The sequence below is a fragment of the Helicoverpa zea genome, chromosome 11, assembly GCF_022581195.2.
Source record: "Helicoverpa zea isolate HzStark_Cry1AcR chromosome 11, ilHelZeax1.1, whole genome shotgun sequence".
In the NCBI taxonomy this organism is placed as follows: domain Eukaryota; kingdom Metazoa; phylum Arthropoda; class Insecta; order Lepidoptera; family Noctuidae; genus Helicoverpa; species Helicoverpa zea.
In genome coordinates this window covers 9347204-9374159 of record NC_061462.1, presented here as the reverse complement: position 1 = coordinate 9374159, position 26956 = coordinate 9347204, and the positions used below count along the sequence as shown (strand labels likewise).

At 37.3% G+C, this 26956-nt stretch overlaps 2 protein-coding genes across 3 annotated transcripts in view; both read left to right on the top strand.

Annotated features, from left to right (window-relative positions):
• Positions 1-13024, top strand: part of LOC124634421 (protein artichoke) — a 125363-nt gene extending 112339 nt beyond the window's left edge. For both annotated transcript variants that reach the window (XM_047169996.1, XM_047169997.1), the window contains exons 4-8: positions 7126-7389; positions 7798-7897; positions 8253-8542; positions 9380-9526; positions 9607-13024. In XM_047169996.1, coding sequence (XP_047025952.1) covers positions 7126-7389; positions 7798-7897; positions 8253-8542; positions 9380-9526; positions 9607-12519 — 3714 coding nt within the window. In that variant the 3' untranslated portion in view covers positions 12520-13024. The remainder of the gene's footprint in view (positions 1-7125; positions 7390-7797; positions 7898-8252; positions 8543-9379; positions 9527-9606) is intronic.
• On the top strand, positions 26-1260 carry LOC124634427. Its single transcript, XM_047170003.1, has 2 exons — positions 26-450; positions 680-1260. Exons 1-2 carry the CDS (start codon positions 26-28, stop codon positions 1182-1184), a joined length of 930 nt encoding a protein of 309 aa, XP_047025959.1. The 3' UTR covers positions 1185-1260.
• Positions 13025-26956: the final 13932 nt, after the last annotated feature.

Here is a 26956-nt window from a genome sequence, read left to right as displayed (position 1 = left end):
TTCTCCTTCTGCTGCTGCCGACGTCATGTTAGCGTCATTAGCAGAGAGTACACTTAGACAGTGTAATACTTGTTTTAGACGTTGGTTCGCCTTCTGTCAAGATAGGAATTTGAATTTATTTGATGTATCTGTTACTCATGTGTTAGATTTTTTTGTTATTCTTTTTCAAGAGGGTCAAAAATATGGTTCAATTAATAGTAATAAAGCAGCACTGTCACTTGTGTTAAATGCAGTGATTATGAATGACCCTCAAGTAACGAGGTTTATGAAGGGAGTATACAAATTGCGAACCCCACAACCAAGATATACTTTTACATGGGATCCGGCTATTGTCTTAGATTACTTAAGTGCTTGGTACCCTAATTCAGACCTTTCGTTTGAGAGACTGTCCAAGAAATTGACAACACTTTTGGCCTTAATAACTGCACATCGGGTACAGACATTGTCGTTATAGTTCGGCCATTCAGAGAATGCGTTCCTGACACGTCGCGATTGAACTGACGACGTAATAACATTCATTGATTATTGATATAATAATGTTGTTTTAATGCTCCTCAATTGTTAAAACGGTAAACAACCAGCAAAAATATTTTTATCGTAACTGCAACGCCATTGCAAAGTTACGTCGTCAGTTCAATCGCGACGTGTCAGGAACGCATTCTCTGAATGGCCGAACTATAATTAAATTGTCTAACATTAAAAAATACAATGAAAAGTTCGTAATTAACATCACAGATCAAATCAAAACCTCGGCGGTGAATCGTACGCCGCCAACATTGATTCTTCCTTATTTCGATGAAAGACCTTCCATATGTCCTGCTAGGACTTTAGAACATTATTTAAGTGTATCAGCAACAAAGAGAAAATCTAACTGTGATTCCTTATTGATTAGTTTTAAGAAACCGTTTAATAATGTAACTTCACAATCTTTAAGTCGTTGGATCAAGGTCACCCTTCGTGAAAGTGGCATAGACACGTCTATTTTTTGTGCACATAGCACAAGACATGCAGCAACGTCTGCCGCCAATAGGTTCGGAGTGAGCTTAGATATAATAAAAAGAACCGCAGGTTGGACCGGTAGATCTGAAACCTTCGCAAAGTTCTACAATAGAGAAGTGATCGCAGATACCTCTGATGTCTTTGCTCGTTCTATTTGTAGGATGGCCTCGGTCAACGACGTATAATGAAGATGACTTTGTTTTCCTTTACATGCTGATAAATAAGTTTTTAAATTACAATAATACATTATCTGATTATGTATTTTGTAGTTTCTATCACTTTTCTATCCAAACGTTTCCTCTCTTTTTACCTATTTCGTGAGACTTTAAACATCTACAAGTAAATAAGTGTAATCTCGAAGGGCGAATCACTGAAGTTTAATAGAAAATCAAACGAACTTACCTGTAAGTGACGTTCGATGACTATTAAACGATGTGATTCGCCCGAAGAGATTACACTCCCTCCCTGTCCCTGATCAAAATACCTTTAGATCCTTCCCAAATTTTCACGAAATAGTGGCTAACGATGGCCAAAGGGGCAAACGTGTATGAGATACCCACATTAGAGCGCGCATAATTATTTTTTTTTTTTAAATATGGTTGCTCTAAAGTAGTGTAAGATGGCAGCACATATCCGTGCTACTACAAGTAAATAAGTGTAATCTCTTCGGGCGAATCACATCGTTTAATAGTCATCGAACGTCACTTACAGGTAAGTTCGTTTGATTTTCTATTTTCGATAATTTTGCTGAACGATAATGATGGATGATGATGGGATAATAATTCGGAGAAATGGCATCCTTTAAGTTCGTGTGGGATAATTAATAATGTTTCACATGGCCTAGGTTTTATCCTGTGTCGATATCGTGTTTCAATGTAGGAACTATAACTGAAAAGCGTATAGAATGGTCGTTAACCACCTAGAAAAAACATATTGATGTTGATAATGATTACTGCATCGTTTATGATCGAAAAATATGACTAGATTTTTTAAAGAACATGTTTTTTGGAAGATAACAGTGTTCCCAAATAAAAAGTGCTCAAGGCTATAAACACTTCGAGTCCTAAAGCTCTTGTCAGAAAACTGCCATAAAAACGGATAACTAAAGTCTCATGAACCGTTTTTAATACATCTCGATTCTTAACTAATATGAATATAATGTCTTTCGCTTATAAAAGTACTTCAGCTTACCAGGACTTGGGTATATAGTTTTTTGTAAAACTACCAGAGCGGGGACAACTTCGGAATACTTTTTGCATGTCTAATGGCCGATTCTATTATATTAAATAAAGTTCCTGAAAGCATTTTGCGAAAGTTTTCATGAATAATAAGAGGTGTTTTCAAGAAGTCAGTTTTGTAGGAAATATTCTGAGTAAGTATTTACTGATGGAAATCGGTTTTTTTCAGTCATTTTATTAAGTTGTTTGTTTTACAAAGGCTTTTATCACTCGAACAATATTTGTGAAAAATTGTGAGATTCCTTAAGGGGTTCTAATCGATATTTGGAATAAAATGGGCAATAGATACGATGCCCTTGATTTGAGTTATTATTGCAGGTCTTATTGTCAAGATTTATCAATAAAGTTCCTTGGCTCAATGTTAGAACTATAATACGGAGCTATAATCATCGCTGTGTCAAAGTTATGTAGATTTGATTTGATTTGATCAAGCTTGATAGTATGACATGATACAACAATTTATCCTGGTGTGGGTTAAGGCGGCAAACAGTTACAAAGAACTGTAAGGTTAACCACCCGCCCTTGGCCCACGCTTACCTAGCTTAAAGATTGAGGGCATCTCAACGGTACCTTACATTATAGGTTAATTATGTATGTACGTTTAATTAACTGGCAGGCTGTCACGAGTGTGCCAGTAATTCGATTACGTGCACATCAAACATTACTAATCGGTACCGTCGACGGCACGACTGTCTGACTAATTGCCATTTGTAGCTTCATTAGTAGCTGGGCCGCTGTTCTGTTGATGAACAATTAAAAACGGACGTGGGAGAGTGGAAAACAACCCTAATGTATCATTATTTAAGACTAGTCAGTTCATGCCAGCTAGTTCACCTGCGACACGATGGAACTTGGTAAATCCCGCACTCGGATAAAAAAAAACCTTCCTCGATCAATATGCTATCTCATACTGATTTGCCAAGAATTTTTAAATCAGTTCAGAAGTTTCTGAGATTTCATCCAAGAAAAGAAACAATTTTTTCTAAAGATTTCATTTGATGACGCCTAGTAATTTAGGGACAAAATGACTGACATATGTAGCTAATTCTCGAATGATTTCTGTTGAGCATTAACTTCAAGCAGTGGTAGTTATTTCTTGACCTCAGGTACAGTCAGCACCAAAAGTCGATGAACAGAATCAACATGACAAAACACCTGTTCACAATAAAATGCCATAAGTTATAGTCGCAACTAGGAAACAAAATAGACTGTACACCACAAACTTACAAAAGTCGTTAAACACGAGTATTTCAAAAGTATCTGTGCACTAGTATTCCTAAAGTCGCTGTACACCATCAATCCAAATGTCGCTGAACATCATTGTATCAAAAGTCACTAAACAGCAGTAAATACAAAATTAGGTTAACAAAGTATATTTTTAATGTTGCCGTGTGTTAATGTACTTTTGACGCTTATGTTGTTCAGCTACTTTTGGGACAGTACTTGCTTGACCTTAATAATGTATGTTAACACGTTAGTATCTATTTCAATAATTTTAATAATTATTTTGGAAATACACTCTTTTGCAAAAAAAGCGGGCACCCGTGCGAAATCTTAGTTTTAAGGACTTTACGTGTATTTCAAAGGGTTTTAATGATTGTAGTATGTTTCTAGCATTAAAAGGGTTAGCCAAGCATGCGTGAGAGTGTATTCTAAATTTGAATTTTGTACAATTGCTAAGAAATTGGTTAAACCTTGTTTTGGACTAATTGCTGGCAGAAAGTTCGTCGGCGTTTTGAAAAGTTTTTGAAGTGATTTTCAGAAAACTGATAAGACAGTCTTAATTAATGTACCTTTTTGTTAGATCAAAACATTTTTGAAAAACTATGCGTATTTGATAAAATTTTCACCTGCTCTAAATGGGCTATACTGATGATTGATGGCAATGTTAAAAGTTTCGGTATTTTAGTGTTAAGCGTTCTTCTGTTTAGATATTATACCCACGTGTTTTAAAATATCGCTTTTTCATAATTAAACACTATTTAGAGGAGTATCAGTACATTGGGCTGCGACAAAACCAATTTAAAGTAAGCAGTGCCGATCACAACTCGTCTCCTTTCGGACTTTAACATTTTTAAAAATCTTGAAATTCTACAAAATACAGAAAATAGCGCATAGACTGTGAGCACGAGGTCTTAAGGTCTCGTAATCACTGATTTTCAAACAACCTCGTCTCTTGGGAAACTCCGTAGACCTCCGAAGATCTATGAGTCTGAGCGTTCAAATAGCGTGTTTTCATCCCACTGACTGAGTACTTATTAAATACTCACTGCTTTCCTGCACTTTCCTGCTTAAATCATAACAATAATTGGCTATCTGCTCATTTCTTAAGAAACATACGTTTGGTCAATACCTTTGAATTCTTGACTCCCTTTCAGCGAAATCATCGTTTAGTAACCCGATCCCTATGGAGTTATAGAGAGCTTCAACGCGGCAATAATTAGACTTTTTAGATAGCTTAAACTCTCCTCATCATTTTTCATGTGGTTAATTTATCACAAAATTTGGTATTTTTTAATGTCAAAGTACGATAGGAGACGAGTTGCGATCGGCACTGCTTACTTTAAATTGGTTTTGTCGCAGCCCAATGTACTGATACTCCTCTAAATAGTGTTTAATTATGAAAAAGCGATATTTTAAAACACGTGGGTATAATATCTAAACAGAAGAACGCTTTACACTAAAATACCTAAACTCTTAACATTGCCATCAATCATCAGTATAGCCCATTTAGAGCAGGTGAAAATTTTAACAAATACGCATAGTTTTTCAAAAATGTTTTGATCTAACAAAAAGGTACATTAATTAAGACTGCATTATTAGTTTTCTGAAAATCACTTCAAAAACTTTTCAAAACACCGACGAACTTTCTGCCAGCAATTAGTCCAAAACAAGGTTTAACCAATTTCTTAGCAATTGTACAAAATTCAAATTTAGAATACACTCTCACGCATGCTTGGCTAACCCTTTTGATGCTAGAAACATACTACAATCATTAAAACCCTTTGAAATACACTTAAAGTCCTTAAAACTAAGATTTCGCATAGGTGTCCGCTTTTTTTGCAAAATAGTGTATTTCCAAAATAATTATTAAAATTATTGAAATAGATACTAACGTGTTAACATACATTATTAAGGTCAAGCAAGTACTGTCCCAAAAGTAGCTGAACAACATAAGAGTCAAAAGTACATTAACACACGGCAACATTAAAAATATACTTTGTTAACCTAATTTTGTATTTACTGCTGTTTAGTGACTTTTGATACAATGATGTTCAGCGACATTTGGATTGATGGTGTACAGCGACTTTAGGAATACTAGTGCACAGATACTTTTGAAATACTCGTGTTTAACGACTTTTGTAAGTTTGTGGTGTACAGTCTATTTTGTTTCCTAGTTGCGACTATAACTTATGGCATTTTATTGTGAACAGGTGTTTTGTCATGTTGATTCTGTTCATCGACTTTTGGTGCTGACTGTACATAGTAACCCTACTATGACATGACATTAATTGTCACATATAAACAGTTACATCTAATTAATCTTACCTACTTACAAAGTCCTAAATATGTTTCATAATGTAAATATCTTCACTTGATCAGAATTCTGTTTGATATATTTTTCGAGACGATAACTTTCTCGAGGTGACATAAAATATTAATAATATTCAGATATTTTGTGTACTTGCGTTTCAAGGCCTTAGCATATGTTTTATTCAGAGTTACTTCAAGGTATAATATAATTTGACTTCTACTATGTTTGTAATGTATATTTGATAAGTAACTATTTGTTCCAACCTAAACTAGACCATTTGTCCAAAAAAATAGGATATAAATAAAAATGCTAGTTTAAACTATAATAACCAGTCATAAACTCCAGAACCTAATAATAATACACCTCATTCAAATTCATAATGTTCGATTCGACAGTTGCTTCCAGTCCAGTATCCAATAGTATTGTCATTGGCTACTCTCAACTCCAGCCAGATTATATATTCGACATCATAAGTTTAGCAGCCTTCGAGCGAAACGGTCTGTCTTCTGAACTATATTGAAGTAGAAGTAGCTATCAACTTTGACTAACTTTAAGCTAGTGGAAACGGCTATATGCATGTGAAATATGGTTAGTTTTTTAGATGAAAATTCAAGAAGTTTGCGCTCTTTGACTGGTCGCTTTTTATGTTGTTTAGAAACATAATTATCATTAAAAGAAAGAAAGAATGATTAAGATCTTAAGATGATCATCTGCTTGTCCTTTTCCCAACTATGTTGGGGTCAGCTTCCAGTCTAACCAAATGCAGTTGACCTCCTCAACCCACTTGGCTAGGCCATCTAATACCCCTCGGTAAGACTGGATTAAACTTACTGGACTACCCGTAACGACGGCCAAAGATATTCAAATGACAGTCGATTATATTATGAAAGCTCCTAAGATTGTAGCTATTTTTTGTATATTGGAGATTTTTTTAAATAAAGTCTAATTAACTTTATTTGGATCTCCTACAATATCAACAAAACAATAATATATTTATGTACTGCCCAATGGTGTAGTATTGACTTATGAATCAGACCTTTCACGGTTAGTTAATTATTGTAGGTACCTAAGTAATACAGAAGGAACAGCTGTTGCGCTTTTGTTTTCTGAGTTACAGACGTCTATAGAAAAAGGTCAAATGTATGTTACCATGGTAACTAATTGATTTACCCCAACGTTGTGGCAAAAGTTACTGTACAATAATCAATCTTAACTATTTATATCACGGATATATGTACATTATTATTTCAAACGACAGTTTAATTCTTTTGTTTCCAACTAAAATTCTGTATTATTTTTATTTTGTTAGATTTCTATAATTTGTTGTTATCATTTCTATTTTTATCCTTCCAGATCTTCTCATCCTACGGTCTTCCACTGAAAGAACTGGACTTTTCCCACAACAGTTTACGAAGACTACCAGACAGACTTCTGGCGGGAGTCCGAGGGAATATTACCAGACTGGCCTTGTCTGACAACTTGCTTGGAGATAACCTTAACCCAATATTCTCTACGGCTGAGCTTCATAATCTACCAGCGTTGGAGGAGTTGGATCTGAGCGGTAATAGCATCAGAGGCTTGGAAGAAGGACTTCTGATTGGCTGTGAGGTTTTAAAGGTAATTGATACTTTAATTCTAATTCAGATGACGTGTTGTGTGGTCCCTGTTTCCTTTCTTTTCCAAACGCGAAGATCTTGTGTGGTTTTTACTTATTAGTATACCTGGATTGACGGCAATAAAATATCTTAAAAGATATACCATTAATATGAAATCTTCAGTTTTTGTTCACTCGATATCTATATCTTGTAAATCGAACCAATGGACTGTATCGAAATTGTGAGCAACTGAGCAAACTAGGGTTAATACCCCAAAACGCTCGACGGACTTTATGAACCCCGTCCAAAGTTCAATTGAGATCGATGTTCAGACTATTTTAATGGTCCATGCTTCTCCGAACTATAAGTCAATAATAAACGTTAACGCGAAACTTAAAGTTTGCGTACTAAACATAAATTTTGTCCGCAGGTCTTACGTTTGGACCGTAATAACATGAATTCGGTGCCTTCATCCTCCTTAAATGGACCGCAAGCGTTGAAAGTTCTATCTCTCAGAGAAAATAGAATAGGTAAGTTTTTTTTTTATTTTATTTCTTTACAAATGAGGTCGCTTACGCATATATTAGGAGCAAAGAGGTGTTGTACCATTCTCGGTTTATTAATGAGAGGTTTTAGTAGAAGTTTTAAGTTAAAGACCGCGTTATGTGTACCTCGTTCAGTATGTCGCAGTTTTAATTAAATCGTTTTGTTTGTTGTGGAGTTTGTTCTAGTTTACTTTTGAGAACTCGTTAATTTTTGCCTGCCGTAAATTATTTTAAAGAATTTAATACAGGGAGATGACTTCATGACTATTACTACTGAATTATCTCCTCATACATAGGTTGTTATCCCAGCAATTAATCAATCAAACTAATTTCCTTTCAGCATTAATACGACAAGGTTCCTTCCTATCGCAAAAAACGTTCGAAGAGATTGACCTACACGGAAACATGATATCGACAATCGAAGGGGGAGCATTCATAGGACTTGCAGACTTACTAGCACTCGACTTGGGCCGCAACCGACTCTCCAAGTTCAACAGCGATGTATTCCAAGGCGCAGAGAATTTAGAAAAGTTGGACCTCTCAGAGAACTTTATCACGGATTTTCCTACTGTGGCGATGAAATCATTTGTAGCTTTGAAACACTTGAACCTCTCGAGCAATATGATCACGGTGAGTCTTTCTAAGTCAATTGAAGTTTGTTTGCGATTGTTATTTTGTGTAATGATCTGGAAATTGAAAACGATCCTCGTTATTTTCGAGATTGATGTCGCAATCGAGATTTTTGTTGCGTAAAGTTAAAACTGTTATGAAAAATGTTTTTTTTTTTTTTTTTACGAGAAATTACCTTCTAAGAGACGATCGAGTTACTGTCAAGTAGTTCGTTCTTTATATGTATGGGCGAAAGCGCTTTTCTTTAAGATTCGACGTCATATTTCTAGAATTTTCATAACAAATTCAATTTTAAAGACTCAAAGAAAGAAACACTGCCAATGTAATTTGCGTAGGTATACTCTAAACGATTCCAAAACACACCCACAACGCAGTATCTATTCAATATCAATTAAGCTACATTAATTTATTCAAATTACCGTTGGATAACACGAGTCTAGTCAATCTTGCAGAAATTTGCCTAACCGTAATTTCTCGTTAACAAGTTAATCAACCCCTTTGACACGGGAACTAATATCGCCGTTAATAACTGATTGAACGTTAATTTGGGCAATTTTCGACTTTATTGACAAAGGAATATTGCTTGTTTTCGTTTTTGAAATATTGTTATTGTTTTGGGTTGTAATTGTCGTGTTATTTAATGCACTTCGCTGTTATATTATACGCAGTCGTATTTTGTTAAATTGATATTTTGCCATTCTATTGATGTTAATCAAGTAGGTATTTTATTTTTGATGAAAATCAATATCAAATCACAATTTTTCGTTAAATAATAATGTACGAAAGAAATTGTAATTTACATACTACATATTCATAACCTTATGTTTATCTTTACAGACCATAGACAACAGTCACCTAAGCTCGCTGGTATCCCTGCAAGTGCTGGACCTCAGTAGGAACAACCTCGTGAAGTTGGCGCCCGGCACCTTCGTGGGACTTACGGAGTTGCGCTACTTGGATGTCGGCGTCAATGCTCTTCGCACTGTAAGTGTTATTTATTTTAACTAATGTCATAAGGCTAATTTGAGTATATTGGTATTTACTTTTACCATTTAATATTACAGGTGGAAGATGACGCCTTCGACGGTCTAACGAGTCTTGAGACACTTCTTCTACGAGACAACAACATTCTACTAATTCCAGCTACCGCTCTTTCTCGATTGCCAAGCCTCGTATCAGTTCATCTAGGCTACAACAGAGTAACAGCACTATCCAGTGACATTCTCAAATCAGTATCCGACAGGGTTACCTCACTAGTCCTGTCAAGAAACGTCATCCGAGAACTACCCCCAGGCGCGTTCGATCACTTCAAAACATTACACCATTTAGATCTCTCGGGTAACCTCCTTAACTCAATCAGCGCTGAAGTGTTTAGTGGGTTAGAACAATCTCTCCAATTTCTGTCGCTTAGCCAAAATAGGATACTCGAGTTTGTCGGCGAGCCGTTGAAGTTTGTCAGTCTTTGGTTCTTGGACATCTCGGATAATCAAATTTCTGAAATACCAGTTGATGCGTTCCAGTTCATTCCGAGCCTAACTCATCTCAACGTGAGTCGGAACTCACATATGAGCGTGTTGCCACAAAATGTATTCCAACACAACCAGGCGTTAACGAGCATTGATTTGAGCAATGTTGGCTTAAAAGCTCTTCCAGTGAACTTATTTTCTAAAAACATGAATTTACAACAAATCTATTTATCAAACAATCTATTGCAAGAAGTATCCGAAAATACATTTAAAAATCTCAGAAACTTAACGCATTTAGATTTGTCCTACAATAATATCGTGAATATTAGGACGCCGTCGTTTGTGAACGTAATGTCTATCCAATACTTATCTCTGAAGGGCAACCAGCTGAACGCATTTAAGGGGGAGTTCTTCAACACCGGAACGAGTCTCGAAGTTATAGATCTCTCTGACAACCAACTCAGTTACTTGTTCCCGTCTTCGTTTAAAATCCACCCACGCTTAAGAGAAATCATTCTTACCAACAATAAGTTCAACTTCTTCCCGTCAGAACTTATAAGTACTTTACAATATCTTGAATTAGTTGATTTATCTGGTAATGCTCTTAAGAATGTAGATGAACTGGATTTCGCCAGACTACCCAAATTAAGGACTATCTTGCTAGCGAGAAACGAACTTGAATCAATAAGCGAAATGGCTTTTCATAATTCAACACAGATTCAGTATTTAGACTTGTCAAACAATAAAATCGATCGTTTGGGAGATCGACTGTTTGAAGGGCTCATTCGACTAGAAGTATTGAATTTGGGAGGAAACTTACTTACTGAATTGCCGGAAAATATTTTCGAGCGGTCGCGACTCCACATGTTAGAAAATATTGATTTGAGTAGCAATTTATTTGAACATCCTCCATTGAGAGCTTTGCAAAAACAATACTTCTTTGTATCGTCCGTCGATTTATCTCACAACCAGATAATTGATATTCCAGCCGAGGATAGTGTTATGGTGAATATCAAAAAGTTAGATCTATCATTTAATCCTTTATCGGAGAAAACAATAAACAACGTTTTAACAGAACCTAAAACAGTGAGAGATTTAAATCTCGCTGGTACAGGAATCCAATCATTTGGACAACTCGAAACGCCATTTTTGCACAACTTGAATTTGTCGTACAATAATATTAGCAAGTTGTCGGAGAAGACTTTTACTCGAACAACATTACTGGAATCACTGGACCTTTCGCAAAATCAAATTACCGACGTCACTGGCTCGCTGGCTGTGGCTTGGCCCAAGCTTAAAAACCTTTTGCGACTTAATATTTCTGGCAACCCAATGGTGATGATTATGGATGGTAATTTTGAGAATCTTTCGTCTCTTAGAGTTTTAGATATAGGTAATTTGGAAAAATGTACAAGAATAGAGAAAAATGCATTTAGAGCACTACCTAATTTAGTCGAACTTAGAGCTTATGGTTACCCTAGATTAGGGTACTTTGATGTTCAAGGTGCGCTTCAGTATTTATTAGCGCTTGAGAAATTAGATGTAGAAGTAAAAGACACTACAATTGGTGCTGATCAGTTACATACCACATTACATCCGCGATTGGAAGAATTAGGTATTAGAGGTTCTCGTCTCAAAACGGTGTCTTCAGGAGTTCTAGCCGGGTTAAAGGCTCCTTCAATTACCGTAAAGTTCAGAAACACTTCTATTACAAGTTTACCTCCCGCATTGCTCTTCCCCCTGCCAAGATCTTCGCAAATTACTATTGATGTAGCTGGAAGTCAATTGACAACTTTACAGCCACAACTTTTAGTATCTTTAGACGACCGCCGGGCGGACCTTTCAATGTTTGGCTTAGACACTAATCCGATTCGTTGCGATTGTAATGCCCGGGCTCTAAGAAGATGGCTGCCTAATGTAGGAGTGATGGATGTGAGGTGCGAATCTCCTGATCACTTGTCCGGATTTTTGTTAGTGGAAATAGGGGACGATGAATTGACATGTGAAACTAGGCGTAGGACTACCGCTACTTCTAGCAGTATTCCTACCACCCCCACTCCACGGTTAGTCCGTACGTCCTCAGAGCCTGACATTATTTGGTCAGTGGCACCTTCTCATGATCGCCCAAAAGTAACTGGGGAACCTAAAGGAGCTCCAGTAGTTGGTGTAGCAACATCGAATAACGATGACAACCTCATAATAGGGATTGTCGGTGGGGTGGTTGCATTTATCGCTATTTTGATCGTAGCGATTTGTATTGTACGATTGAGGATGACATCGACATCGTATAGAGGCGGTCCGCTGGCCAGCAGTCCCACTGCCGGCGGTCCTCCGATGTGGGGACCTCCGTGGCCTGGTTACGCAGGTACCTTGCCCCCACCGTCATTATCTAACGCGACCTTGCCTCATAAAGTGCAGTCTGGACCAGGGTCGGTTAGGTACTTGGCCCCGCCCCCTCCGGCGCCATATTTTATAAGCTTGCCACCTCACGATGACAAAATTTATCGGTAAGACATTATCCCAGTTTATAGGTATTAAGTTTGGTATGAAAACATGTTGTAAATATTTGAATTTCATTGAAGAAATAATCATATCATATTTTTAACGAAACCATTTTGCGTCTTAAACTTTGCGAAGCTCATATCGTTGTAGATATCATTATTTCCTCTAAGATTGTAAACTTATGAAGTGTAACAGTTCTGTAAATCGTCTATTGTAACATGGCTCGGACTAGGTTTGAATGCATCTAGTCAACACTGACAGACTTAAACGTAGCTTAATCTGAATAATAAATAATGTAAACGGGTTCTGTATGTGCTTGAGTGAAATAGGGCAAAATTATATTTCTGTAAAATAGTTATTTATAAAACTAAAATATAAGAGGTGCGCAAAATCGACCACAATTCAAAATTTTGCTTGGATGTGGCGAGCCGTAATCGATTTTGTGCATTACTAACATAACGTTAATTAGCTAGTATTATCTAACAATATTTCTGAAATAAAATATGAAATAAGATTGTTCGTTGTTTTATTTGCAAATAACAGTTAAAATTATAAAATATCTCACGAGAAACATTTGAGTTTGTCTGCATGAGCGATCACAGCGTGCGTGTGGCTTGCTCGTGCACGCATCACACTCAAAGCAAACTGAATTAGGCAGAGCATCCCTTCGAGCATGACTCTCATTAAGTCTCAAAAGAAACGCCCCGAGCCCTGGGCACTTTGAGAAAACCGACGCCCTGGGAAAACACAATCTTTTAATGTTGTTCTTACATTATTAATTATACGCTGGGTGCGTTTAATTTTGGATTAAGTATAATGTGATGGTGGTACACCGCTATATTAATTCCGGCTCACTCATTTTTATCACCTATGAAGGTGCTCGAGGTGGGTTGTAAAACTGTTCGGGTAGCTTTGTTTACGATCGGAATATTTGCATAAAATCCTGGAGCGTGTCATTTTTTCGTCGACGCGTAAACGGGAATAGGTTTTTGGTAAACAATGTAGCGGCTTCGCTTTGTAAGCGTATTTCAAAATTGAATTGTGCCGGTCGCGGCGCAGGCTGATTTGATGAACGGCATTTATGTGCATGTATTGTGCCGTTCGAACGGCAGTGTTGCCTACGACGTGCGTTTCTATGGAAACTGCGTTACGTATGTAGATGTGGGCGCGCTAATCTGGCTATGACTGCTCTGACACTATTGTACGGGGGATGTGGAAAATTTAGATTGTAGGCAGTCGGGCTTCTGCGGATGGTTATTATATTGTGCAGTATGCAATACGTATTCTATCTGTAAATTGTATCACAATATTAATCTTGCGAATAACAGTGAATATTTTTAAGTACTTATTAGGTAATAGTTAGTAGCAATATGCTCTAGTCAGATGCTGATACTATTTGGTTTACTTATCCTGAACTTACCAACACAAAGGCAACTTGTTAGCTAATTTAAAGTTTTGTGATATACGTTAATAAGAATCCTCATAGGACCACTCAAATGATAATATCCCACAAAATATACTCATAAATACTAATATCGAGTGATTTCCACATACTTAATTTATAAACGAATAATAACATTACAAAGGATCAAACTTCCTATAACCAGATAATAATATATATTTTTCTAAGTGTTCCAAAAATACCAGTTTATCGTTATACCGGATAACATCGAACTTGATTTAACTGGAGTTATTTCGGATAAATATCATAAAAGGTTTTTCTGGTAATCTTAACTACGCAAAACATATTTTGGCCTCAATAAAATAACTTTGTAAAAGTTAATATAAGTACAAAAGTTGTCACACTTCACTCAAGTGATAATACCAAGGACACAATCCTAATTTAATAATATTACAAATGGGAAAGTAAGTTTATTCTTTATACTTCTTCGGTAAGAGAGTTCCAAAGATTAATTTCGTATTAGGAAATAGGTAGACTCTGGAGATAGTTACCAACTTCTACCTATCCAAGATGTAGGAAGTTCTTCCATCAAAACGCAGCCACATAAACGAAAAGCAGGTAACTAGTAATTTGCAAAATTCAGTAATTTCAATCATAGTAAGTTACATAGATGCACACATAATAGTGCTTCACGCTAGCGGACCGCAGTAAACATTTGACAATCACCGCTTCAAACGATGACACGTGAAACCGCATGACAGGATTTTGTCGCACGTAAAAAAACCGAAACGGAAAATCCGCTGGTCTGAAAGCTGCAATAAGCAACCTTTTCCTATCGTAGTTGCGTAAAAACCAGCTCAATCCTTGCCTCCGATGAAGCACTATCGACGTACGTTGTAAAGCTTCAAAGTTGCGGACAAAGCCATTTTCCTGGCTGCACAGGACCCAATGTTTACCCATCTTTCGCTCATACGGTTATTCAAAAATTCCTACACGTATTTTTGATGGAATTCAAAACAGCAACGTGGCTCAAACCCGACGGATTGCAGCACTACATGGAATTTCAATTTAACATCACCTGAACTGGCTGGCTGTTTTTTTTTTTTATAGTATGTAGTGTGGGGTGTATTGTATGTAAATAAAATAGTTTTGTTGTTATTTTGTGATGGTGTGAAGATATGTTTTGGATAGATATACAGAGGAAGGTATATGGCGTACGTTAGGAATGCCTATTATTTTAATAACGGCGAACATAGTATGTATATAATGTCTTGCTGTTACACAAAACATTAAACCTAAATACTGTCGCCGAATCGTGGCCTTTTCATTGACGCTTTTTCATTGATTAATGGAAGACTGCGTATTTAAACCACATGTATATACCTCTTACTTAGGGCTGCCATCCGTCCGGGTTTCCCCGGATTTGTCCTCGTTTGGAGGCCATCCGGGGGCCGTCCGGGCGGGGTTTCAAGAAGTGTCCGGGGAAAACCCGGACACTTTTCATGTAAGGCAGCACCTCATTGAATTTAAGTATATGTTAATAGTAAATGGATTACAAATAAGGTATTATTTTGTTTTTAAAAAATCGTACTCGTTCGGGGAAAAATTGCAATTTACGCCAAATGTCCGGGTTTTTTAATATTTGTCCGGGTTTGGCGAAATTATAGATGGCAGCCCTACTCTTACTCAATATGCACACACAAATGTAGGTGAATACAATATTTGTGCTTAAAATAACATTCGTAACTAAAATCCAGGGATTCAACAAACGTAGGTACTCGAACTGTCGGGGAAAATGTTTGCATACTGTTGCTATATTATGCAAGACCTGAAAATCTGAGCGTGTAATGGTTGCAGATACGGAAAACGGGATATTGTTCAAATTACCTAAAAATATTTAAAATCGGTTTCGCGATAAAACTGGATTGATTAAGGTGAAGTGTTCTAGAAACAATCAAATGCCAATTTTTATATGAGTTATTTTCGTTTGTCTTAGTGGAGTAATTTTCTCAGAGTCCAGGTAAAACCGCGAGAAAAGCTTGTAGTACATAAAATTTTATGCAAGAGATTGAATGGCTTACATAAAATAAGATACAAACAGGCCCGCCGTAAGCGGGCGTGCAAGGCGTGCACCGCACGCGGGCGGCACGTCCTAGGGGGCGGCAAATCGAGCGAACTATCACGTAATATAAAAAAAATACAATATCTTTTTACCAATTATTTGATTTCAATATTTCCGAACACAGCAATAGCGCTAAGAATATTACTTACACTGCTGGTTTCAGTTACATCTGTTGATCATTTCCAAAATTAAAAATTATTAAAAACGATTTAAGATCAACCATTAGCGTAGCGTGGGGGGAGCGAGCAGGGGGGGCAAATGCCCTGGGCGGCACTATTTAGGGGGCGGCAAAATTAACCCATACGGCAAAATTAAACCATAATTACGTAATAAAAATATTTTTACTAAAAATAGATGAGTAGATTGGCAATAAAATTTCAGATAAATTCTATCAATTTTGACGGGTTCATCCTTTGTCCCCAAAAAAATTCGCGCTTTTGCGACGGCTCAGGGCGCCGGATATAAAGGGCGCCGCAGGCGCCCCCTACCAATCGCTTGCTCAGAATGTTACTCCTATTTTTGTTTTAAATTTCATCAAATATTGCAACTTACAAGAACTGTATCCAAATGAATGGATAGCATCAGGGCCATCTTAACCTATGGTGCAGCTTGTGCGAATAACCCGGGCGCCGCGGGCTCAGGGGCGCCGAAGCGAATTTGTGTTTAATTCCGCGTTAAATTTGAGAAATACTCGAAGAAATACTACTTTTATGTCCCAAAACTCAAAAATTTTCGCGCTCGCTTCGCTCGCGATTTCCTTACTTTACGCTTCAATTTTTTATCGCATATAGCTACTTTTAATATCCCAATACTCAAAAAAATTCGCGCTCCTTTCGCTCGCGGTTTCTTCATTTCACAGTCGCTTTTTATTATATATGTTTAGGACTTTTAGTGATCCAAAACTCAAAAATTTTAGGGCTTGCTTCACTTTACAGTTGTTTTTATTTTTCAAGATTTTTTAGTCTACCCTAGCAAAAAGGGAGCGTCGTTTTTAAGTTCTTTTATTAATAAGAAAGTAACTTCTAGTTTCCATATGAACTTTCATATTTACGGTACTACTTTAAGTCCCAAAATTTTAATACATAGGCGCCATCATCAACAAAGAGTTATGTACGTTTGGGCAAAATTTTAAGTAATTTTTGTTTTGAGTTCTAAAATATAACAAAAAATTTCGCGCTCGCTTCGCTCGCGCAATCAGAACACATACTCCAGTGTTTTTGCATTCACCAACCAGTAATAACTTATGTACGATTGGGCTACATTTTACGTAATTTTTGCTTCGACTTGTTAACTATAAAAAAAAATATTCGCGCTCGCTTCGCTCGCGCAATCGGTAACTACATACGTCTCTGTTTGTCGTATGGGTTTGAATTGCAGTTGGAGGGCACCGTAGAAATCTCGCCCTGGGCGCTGGTAAAGTTAAAACCGGCACTGATCGCAATTTATCTTTGTTTAATTGTTGAGGCATTCAATTCCGAAAAATCATTTTTCGCGCACGTCCGTTATAGCTTTTTGTTCACTTTGGCTTATTATGATATGTTTACTTCATGAAAACTCTAAGGAAAAAATCGCGCTCGCTTCGCTCGCGGCTTCATGTACATTTGCACTACATTTCTGTGCATATCTTACTTTTGGACTTTGCTTTGTTAATTTACAGTGGTTTTTATTTGTTTTGTGTCCTTAGACTAAAAAAATTTCGCGCTCGCTTCGCTCGCACTTCCTTACATATGCAGTATGTCTCTCATGCGTTGACTTTTTCAACGGGAAACCCACCAAAACCATTAATAACATATTTAACTGAAATTAAACATTGCTATAGATATTTAAGTTCGTTACTTTAAGTTACCCATAATCTGTTCTAAGCACTTTGATATACATTATGTTGCTACCTACCCATTAATCACAAACTTTCAATACATAGGGGCCACTTGGGTAATGATTGCACTGCATTGATGCCCTAAGCAATTGCTTAGTCTGCTTATGGGCTAACCCAGGACTTCTTAGGTTACTCTAAGACTTAGAGCATTAATTTCAAGTAAATAAAATATGTTATGTACCTATTGCAATATTTATGTATCCAAAAGTAAGTGCGTTTTCTGCAATCAGAGCGGTGCATGTACATATTTTTTTCTGTTGGACTAGTAAAATGGATATGAATTGGGTCCGGACCCCCTGGACCCCCCCCCCCCCTTATATATTTTTTGACGAAACCCAGTATAATATGTAGTGGTAGGGCGGCATAATCGGTTTTGCACGCGGGCGAACAAACAGCTAGCGGCGGGCCTGGATACAAAGAACCCCTGGGCTAACACTAAAGTGCCTAATTTAATTCAATTGAATAAAATTACAGTGAAGAACCATATTCTTTTCAGTCGCAATCTCAAGTCTTGGAACGATGGTAATGTCGCAATTTATTAAAGAACGAAGTTTTATGCCGCCATTTTTCAGCAATCATTCGCACCAATGCACACCATTGCGTATGGTAGGTGATTCTTTGACAAAGAACGCGTTTGTACTAAGGCTATAGAATAGCGTTGTCGAATTTATGGTGGAACCATTTTATAGCAGTGGTTTTGGGAAAAAAATAACTATACATTACAAAAATGGCTCCAACACATCTATCTGTCTGACTGTTTAGAATAAACTTAATAAAAACGATACGAATTTTCACTCCGTATTTACTAAAGATAAAGATTTAACCATACAGTGTAATTAAACTCAACAAGATTGTATTTTCATCATGAATACCTACTTTTTAAAATAGTTAAAAATATTTTTCTGTGTCAAATCCTTTATTATCTTTAAACACCATCAACATCACCATCCTTGTCCACTGCTGAATACAGGCCTATCGCAATAAGCGTCTATTTAAACTACCGAAAATCTTCTTGTACATGAATATCATATATCCCAGACACTATAGATATGTTTCACGGTCAATCGTAGGAGTACTGTAGGTGATAGTATTCAATTTGGATGAAAAGTTAAAAGGTCAGGCGTACAATGAAGTTTAATGGTATGAAAAGCTGTTGCAATTGCAATAAATGGTGGGATTAGGGTTGTCCTGGTTTTTCTTCGCGGGAAAATGTATATAAATTTAACCTGTATAATAGACATCCATACATATTTAAACTTAAATGTTGTGTCTATATTACATTTATATACAAACGCTCATGGCTAAGTCAAAGCATCGATTGATCAAAAGGTAAGTAATGCTTGGTGCGGTCTGTCAGAGGATGGGTGACCATCTGCGTGTCATGATGACTCGTTCCGAATGTTAGAAATGGCAGTAGAGACGATTAAGTCGTCGTTAAGGGTAGTCAGAAGCCAGAACAACCAGTCTCACTAAGGAGTATCGGGTTACCCGGGTAACTGGGAGGATCGGATAGGCTCCTTGTAAAACTGGTACTTACGCCGCTACATCCGGTCAGACTGAAAGCCGGCAACAATATAGTTAGGAAAAAACTACTTACCTACGTAAGTAGATGGTGGATATACCTACCTAAATAGGTACATATACAAAAATATATCAATCTACTTTTTCAATGAGTTTGTTTTATTTAGAATTTATTTATTTTTTTGGCCTTCGCCCAGAACCGTGCTTGAGAGCGGACGTGTGTCAATATTAACCTAAAATTATTTTTTAAGTAGCTATCTCCGTGCAAAGTAATATCGCACTTAGGCTATTGATGAAAGTGTTGAACATCGTAACTACGAAACGACGCTAATTGATCGTGCAGTGTGAGCATCCCGCGCTCCCCCCGTACCGCCTTCGCCCCCGCGAGAACAGTACGTACTTCATAATTGCCATCTCGCTTACTCGTGGAGTGTGCGTCTTTGTGCTGTTCATTCAATACTACATCGACATTTGTTACCTGCGCGTGCGGCGACCGCTTATTGGAATCAGCTGTTTACTACATTACGGGCAATACATCACACAAACCTTGCCATGTCTCTACAGCATACACCTCCCAACACGACTTCTAAGAAAGAAACTGTCGTAAGAAACGTCCTTTCTTCGGCGATAATCCAATCAGGGTCAACGCCAAACCTTAGTGCAATTGAGCATGAGAACGTTACCACTAGGTTCAAACGCAAATGGGAAGATGAGCCTACCTGTATGGAGGAGATCCGTCAATTGATTGCTAAGGCTACTGCACAGTCTGAGTCGAAGTATGCGGTGTTGCAGGCATCGTTATCCGCAATTAGTACCCAAAATGACGACATAAAAACCAGCATTGCCTTTATATCTAAGCAGTACGATGATTTGATCTTAAAAATAGGTCAATTAGAATCGGAACGTCGGTCTGACCGTTGCCTTATTCAACGTCTGGAAGAATCTGTAGAAAATCTAGAAAGACAGCTACACTCCACCAGAATTGAAATAAAAAATGTGCCCAAAAGATCTGGCGAAAGCAAAACCGATCTCTGTGAGCTTGTGAAGTCAACAGCTACTGCCATTAACACGCCGATCCAAACCCATGATATTAAAGATGTGTTCCGCATCTACAAAAAAGATGACCCGTCATCGTCACAAATAATCGTGGAGTTCTCAAGCGCTGTCACCAAGGAAACTATAATAAAAGGAGCACGGCAATTCAATAGCAGAAATAAAACGTGTAAACTGAACACAACTCATCTAAAGCTTGAAGGCCCTGTAAAACCTATCTATGTCTCTGAAAAGTTAACCCCAAAGGCTCAACGTTTATTTTATCTCGCACGTACATTTGCCAAAGACAATGCCTATAAGTACTGCTGGACGTCATACGGAAGGATTTTTCTCCGACAAGATGAGGGTAAGAAGCAAATTCTAATACGAAAAGATGAGGACATAGACATTCTCCGGCCAAATAAGTGACTAGGAATCAGTTATTGTACTTCTTTTGTTATTATTACTTTGTCATATAATTATTGTAATTTGTTGCTACCCCATGTTATACTTTTACACTATACACTAAATCTCAAACACTTCAATTACTCTCACACCCACAACAAACACAAAACTAATATGTTACATCTATATTCACATCGTAATGCACAGGGATGCTTGTTGTTATATACTGTTTATATAACTAGAAATATAACTATTTCACTATGTATTCACTCCATATTATTAACCTTTTACACAAATCACTATAACTCAGTTATTCATATCACTCGTGTAGTCACAACTAATACAAAGTTGATATTTTTACATCTATACAGCGTATATACAATGTTAAATAAAAGGGAGTTTAATATTCGTGGTTATCGCATAGCAGGTACCAACATATGGTTAGTTCACAATTTGATATTTAGAACTACGTTTTATTTCTTTCTACAATGACTCATTCGATCATAAACACGTCTACAGAAGTGGACAAAATAACTATTGCTTCGGCTTATAATTGCGATACTTTGACGTGTAATACTCTCATTGGTAATAACAACAAGTCATTAAATATTTTTTCCCTTAACATTCGTAGTATATACAAAAACTTAGACAATCTATTAGTTTTATTACACAGTCTAGCATTTGAAAATGACGTCATTATTTTAACGGAGTGTTGGCTTCACGCTAATAAAAATGTCCCATCTATTGATAACTATAACACATATATTTCTAAAAAATATTTGAATAAAAGCGATGGTATCGTTATATACGTTAGGAAATCGATTAAGTGTTCTGTGGTGGAGCCGGATTACTCTGGAGCCAATTTTTTATTGTTGCACATTGAACCCGATATACTTATATTGGCTGTATACAGGTCGCCGTCCATACTATGCCTGGATAGTTTTCTTGACTCGCTGGATAATATTCTACGCCCAATGAATTCTAATAAAAACGTATTTCTAATCGGAGATATTAATATTGATATTAAAATTAATAACACAGACAGATGCAGCTCGTCGTATTTGAACCTATTGGCAGAATTTGGGATATTACCTGCTCATACTTATCCCACCAGAATGCTTAACTGCCTCGACCACTGCATGATGAAAACTATGTATCCTGCAACTGTATGTGTTATTGACTCCTGCATAACAGACCATTTACCTGTTATTATCTCATTGGGCATGTCCCAGCGTAGAATTGTAAACAAGAACTGTAGTGTAATTAAATTAGACATAAATGCGTGCGTTAGTCAAATAGAAGCACTTGATTTCTCCTTCATTAACACTATTTCTGATGCAAACAATGCCGCTACTGTTTTTGTTGATAAACTCTCTAACATTGTGAATATGAATACTAAAGTCTATCGAACAACTTGCAAAAAAAGAATCCTTAAACCATGGATTACTGGTGGCCTTCTGCGCTGTATTAGGCATAGGGACCGACTGCATAAACGACATAAGACGTGCCCTTCTAACCACATCTTAGAAATAACGTTTAAACGTTACCGGAATTATTGCAATTCTCTGTTGAGGAAATTAAAATCTAACTACGAAAAGTCTTTACTACAAAACGCCAAAACTCCTAAAGATTCGTGGAAAGCAATAAAGGCTATAATTAACTACACTGGTGATAAATCGACCTCGGATGGCTTATTAAATTCTAATTTAAACAATATTGACACCATTAATAAATATTTTTCGCAAATTGGCAAGCAACTTGCCGATGCCATTACTGTTACGCGTAAACCTAATTACAATTTTAAAGTCCCTCGCAACCATAATTCTATAGTTCTTTTACCGCCGGATGAATCTGAAATTGAAGCTTTAATATCAAACCTTAAAAACAATTGTGCTACTGGCTGGGACTCTATTCCAGTTCAGTTACTCAAACTGTGCAAAAATACTATAGTCCCTCCTCTGACTTGTCTGTTTGAACTGTGTTATGCTCAAGGTATCTTTCCAGATGTGTTTAAGAGGGCACTCATTACTCCTGTTCACAAGGGCGGGAATCGAGACGATGTGTCGAATTATAGGCCTATCTCTGTATTGTCCTCACTCTCAAAACTATTAGAAAAAACTCTTAACAGCAGACTCATTAATTTTCTTGAAAGTAAAAGTATTTTGGCAAACAATCAATTTGGTTTTAGGACATCAAAAAGCACCGATGATGCAGTTAGTCTACTTACCGATTTCGTAACTACTAAAGTTGACGAAAATCAAAAGTGTATAGGTATTTTCCTGGATTTAGCCAAAGCTTTCGACACTGTCTCGATTCCAGCACTTGTGAACAAGCTGGATGTCATTGGCGTGAGGGGAACGGCCCTAAAAATTTTTGGAGACTTTTTATATAACCGTAGACAACAGGTAAAGATTGGAAGTTATGTTAGCTCTGAAGAAAATGTTGTTTTTGGCGTTCCTCAGGGCAGTATTCTAGGACCGAGTCTCTTCCTGGTGTACATCAATGACTTATGTCTCCAACCACTCTGTAACGGGAAAATATTTACGTATGCTGATGATACTGCCATAGTATTCCATGGTGGGACTTGGGAAGAGGTAACTCGTATTGCCGAGAATGGCCTCCATCGTCTTGGCCAGTGGCTGGAAACCAATCTCCTTACCCTCAATGTATCTAAAACCTCATTCATTCAATTTTCATTTTCCAAAAACAACCTTAATAACATTACTATCAGAGCTCATTCCTGCAATTATCCTAATGGCACAGGCTGTTCTTGTCTTTCTATTAATAAAGTTACACATGTCAAATATTTAGGTGTTATATTAGATGAGAGGCTAAGTTGGGAACCTCATATAAATGTTGTGACGTGTCGTACTAGGAAGTTAATTTGGGTTTTCAAAAAACTCAGACACGCCGCGGACTTCTCGCTTCTCCGTAATATATATTATGCCTTAGCTCAATCCATTCTTGGATACTGCATAGGAGTTTGGGGTGGTGCCTGCAAAACCCGCATGATGCAATTAGAGAGGGCTCAAAGGTCATTACTAAAAGTGATGACCTTTAAGCCCTTCAGATATCCGTCTAAACAGTTGTACGAAAATTGCGAGCTGCTTACAATTAGACAATTATACATTTTCCAAATTATAACTAAAAAACACAAGCAAACTCCCTGTCCTGTAAATGAGTATAAGAGGAAACGAGTTATTAAAAACGTTTGCTTACCGGACAGATGTCGGACGGCTACGGCTAGACGACAACAATCTTATAGGTCATCCTACTTATACAATAAAATAAATAAATTAATAAACATTCATCCACTTACCGTTCGAGAAACAAAAATCAAAGTTAAAAACTGGCTACTTCAATTGAACTACGACCAAACTGAAAGGCTATTGCTCGCAAATTAACATTCCCTATTATCATATTCAGACATAACACACGCACTTACACACACACACACACACACGCACACACACACACACACACACACTCACTCACTCACTCACAAAGACTTCTATAAACACTCATAAGTAACCTTCCATTATTAGATTTATGTTAAGCTACTTTAATTTTCTAATTTCCTTTTTTATTCACAATTTGTATAACAGAAACTGGAAGAGGGCACTGACTTCTGTAACACAAGTTTTTACTTAGCTCAGAAGTCAGGGTTTTCAATAGGATTTTTGTAAAAAGTTTGTGTGAATAAATTATTTATTATTATTTATTATTTATTATCTTGTATGTCTCTACCAGACCTCGGGACTATAGAGTCCCGGATTTTTGGGAGGCGAACGTGGGGCCGAAGCCAACACGCTGAAGCCCTTTTGAGACAACTTTAATGAAATGGTGACACAAAACCGACGATTATCCCTGTATACACTATAGAAATGTACCCAAGGACAATCCCCGGTTCTGTGCTAAACTATTGCTAACTATGGATGAAAACTACTTGGGCTATTGTGATGGGATGCTAGTGAACTAGGAATGGGGAAACTACGGGAACTATGGCACCTGCCGATAACAATGTAATAAATACACGTAAAAATGGCAGGTGGAGACTCGCCAACTCACTTACTGGGCCCCCGGGAATCAGTCGCTAAATCGCAACAAGGGGGCAACAGGTACATGAGCGGCTGAAGGGTGAGGATACCTCGGCGGACTTTAAACGCAGATCACGCGCTCCCTGTGGGTCCAGCATCACCGGCCCACTCGCCACTTACCACGAGGCACCTACCCTCCGAGTGGGCTGTTAACCCTGCTCTAGCGACTCCACTCTGACCGGCCGATGAAGGCAAGCCAAGAGGCGGGAGACCTATCCCCCGTCATGCTTCACTCCGGCAAGCCGGAGGTGGGGGACAGTATACTCTCCCTGGAGCACTCGGATATATAGCCCCGCGGGGTCGCTACTCCCCGTCATCCGCCTCAGATGCCCTGCGGGGCTTATTTATTATTATTATTACAACATTCTGCGATAAAGGATGATGGGTAAAATTGGCCGGTATATCCAATGAAAACCATTCGCATATCAAATGATAGCTTATACCCTAAGCTTCATTTTTTGTTATGGGCAAAACCTTCTAAACCACCGGAGAAAGAAGATATAATACCTGATAGCATAGGACAGCCCATGGACTTGAACCACTTCAGTGCGTATGGGAGGGATGTTTAAGTGCATTATTATTGTCAATGATTGTCAGAACGAGTCACAGAAGGTGTCTGTGCCCATTTTTTCCAAGTTTATTGAAAAAAAAAAGATTATTTAGCAGGTAGTATTTACAACGTATGGTGTACATATTCCGCCGTTCTGGTGAGTCTAACCAGCATAACCAATGAAAACCATTTGCATATCAAATGATAGCTTATACCCTAAGCTTTATTTTTTGTTATGGGCAAAACCTTGTAACCCTCCGGAGAACGAAGATATGACACTTGATAGCATAGGACAGCCTATGGACTTCAACCACTTCATTTTGTATGGGAGAGATGTTTAAGTGCATTATATTATTGTCAATAATTGTCAGAACGAGTCACAGAAGGTGTCTGTGCCCATATTTTCCAAGTTTATTGAAAAAAAAAAACGATTATTTAGCAGGTAGTATTTACAACGTATGGTGTACGTATTCCGCAATTCCGGTGAGTCTAACCGGTATATCCAATAAAAACCATTTGCACATCAAATGATAGCTTATGTCATAAGCTTCATTTTTTATTATGGGCAAAATATTGTAAACCACCGGAGAACGAAGATATGACACTTGATAGCATAGGACAGCCCATGGACTTGAACCACTTCATTTTGTATGAGAGGGCTGTTAAGTGCATTATATTATTGTCAATATCAGTCAGGACGTGTCACAGAAGGTGCATGTGTCCATATTAAAAAAATATTAAAAATATAACAGTTAGTATTCACAACGTAAGGTGTAACTATTCCGCTGTTCCAGTGAGTTTAACCGGCATAATCAATAATATCCATTATTGGTGGAACATTGTTAACCACTGGGGAAAAAAGATATCAGTCCTGTAAGCCTACGACTGCCTATGGAATTAAACTACTTTGGCACGTATGGTATATAAGAAAAACCTATCTTCTTATCTATAATATAAAAATGAATCGTAAAATGTGTTGGTAAGCGCATAACTCAACAACGCCTGGACCAATTTGGCTAATTCTTTTTTGTTGTGTTTGTTATTGTCAGGAGAAGGTTCTTATGAAAAAAAATAGGGTAAAGTAGAGAAGTCAGTTGACGGGAGCGTTGCAAAAAGTATAACTCTTTTGTGCCCGATTGTACTTATTTCCGGTCGATTCTTGACATGGACTGTTTTATTTCAGTAACTGTAGGGTATAAGCAATAATATAATATACATTAGAACTTTATTGGTTATCAGGCCAGGGTTCATACAAAATTGCCCATCATCCTTTTATTCATATCGTCATCGTGGACGTTATAAAGGTCCGTCATAGTATATTTTACATACAATATCGTTGTGTAACTGACATCTGCTGATGATAGTGCGGTTTGTTCGTGATACACGGCGGTTGAAATTTTATAAATGGACTTTTAAAACAAATAGTCGTTCGTATAAAAAA

Excerpts from the sequence above, each read along its gene's own strand:
- LOC124634427 (XM_047170003.1), top strand. The coding sequence starts at position 26 with ATGTTAGCGTCATTAGCAGAGAGTACACTTAGACAGTGTAATACTTGT. Across the intron at positions 451-679 it reads CGGGTACAGACATTGTCGTT|AATTAAATTGTCTAACATTA; the intron begins ATAGTTCGGCCA and ends TGGCCGAACTAT.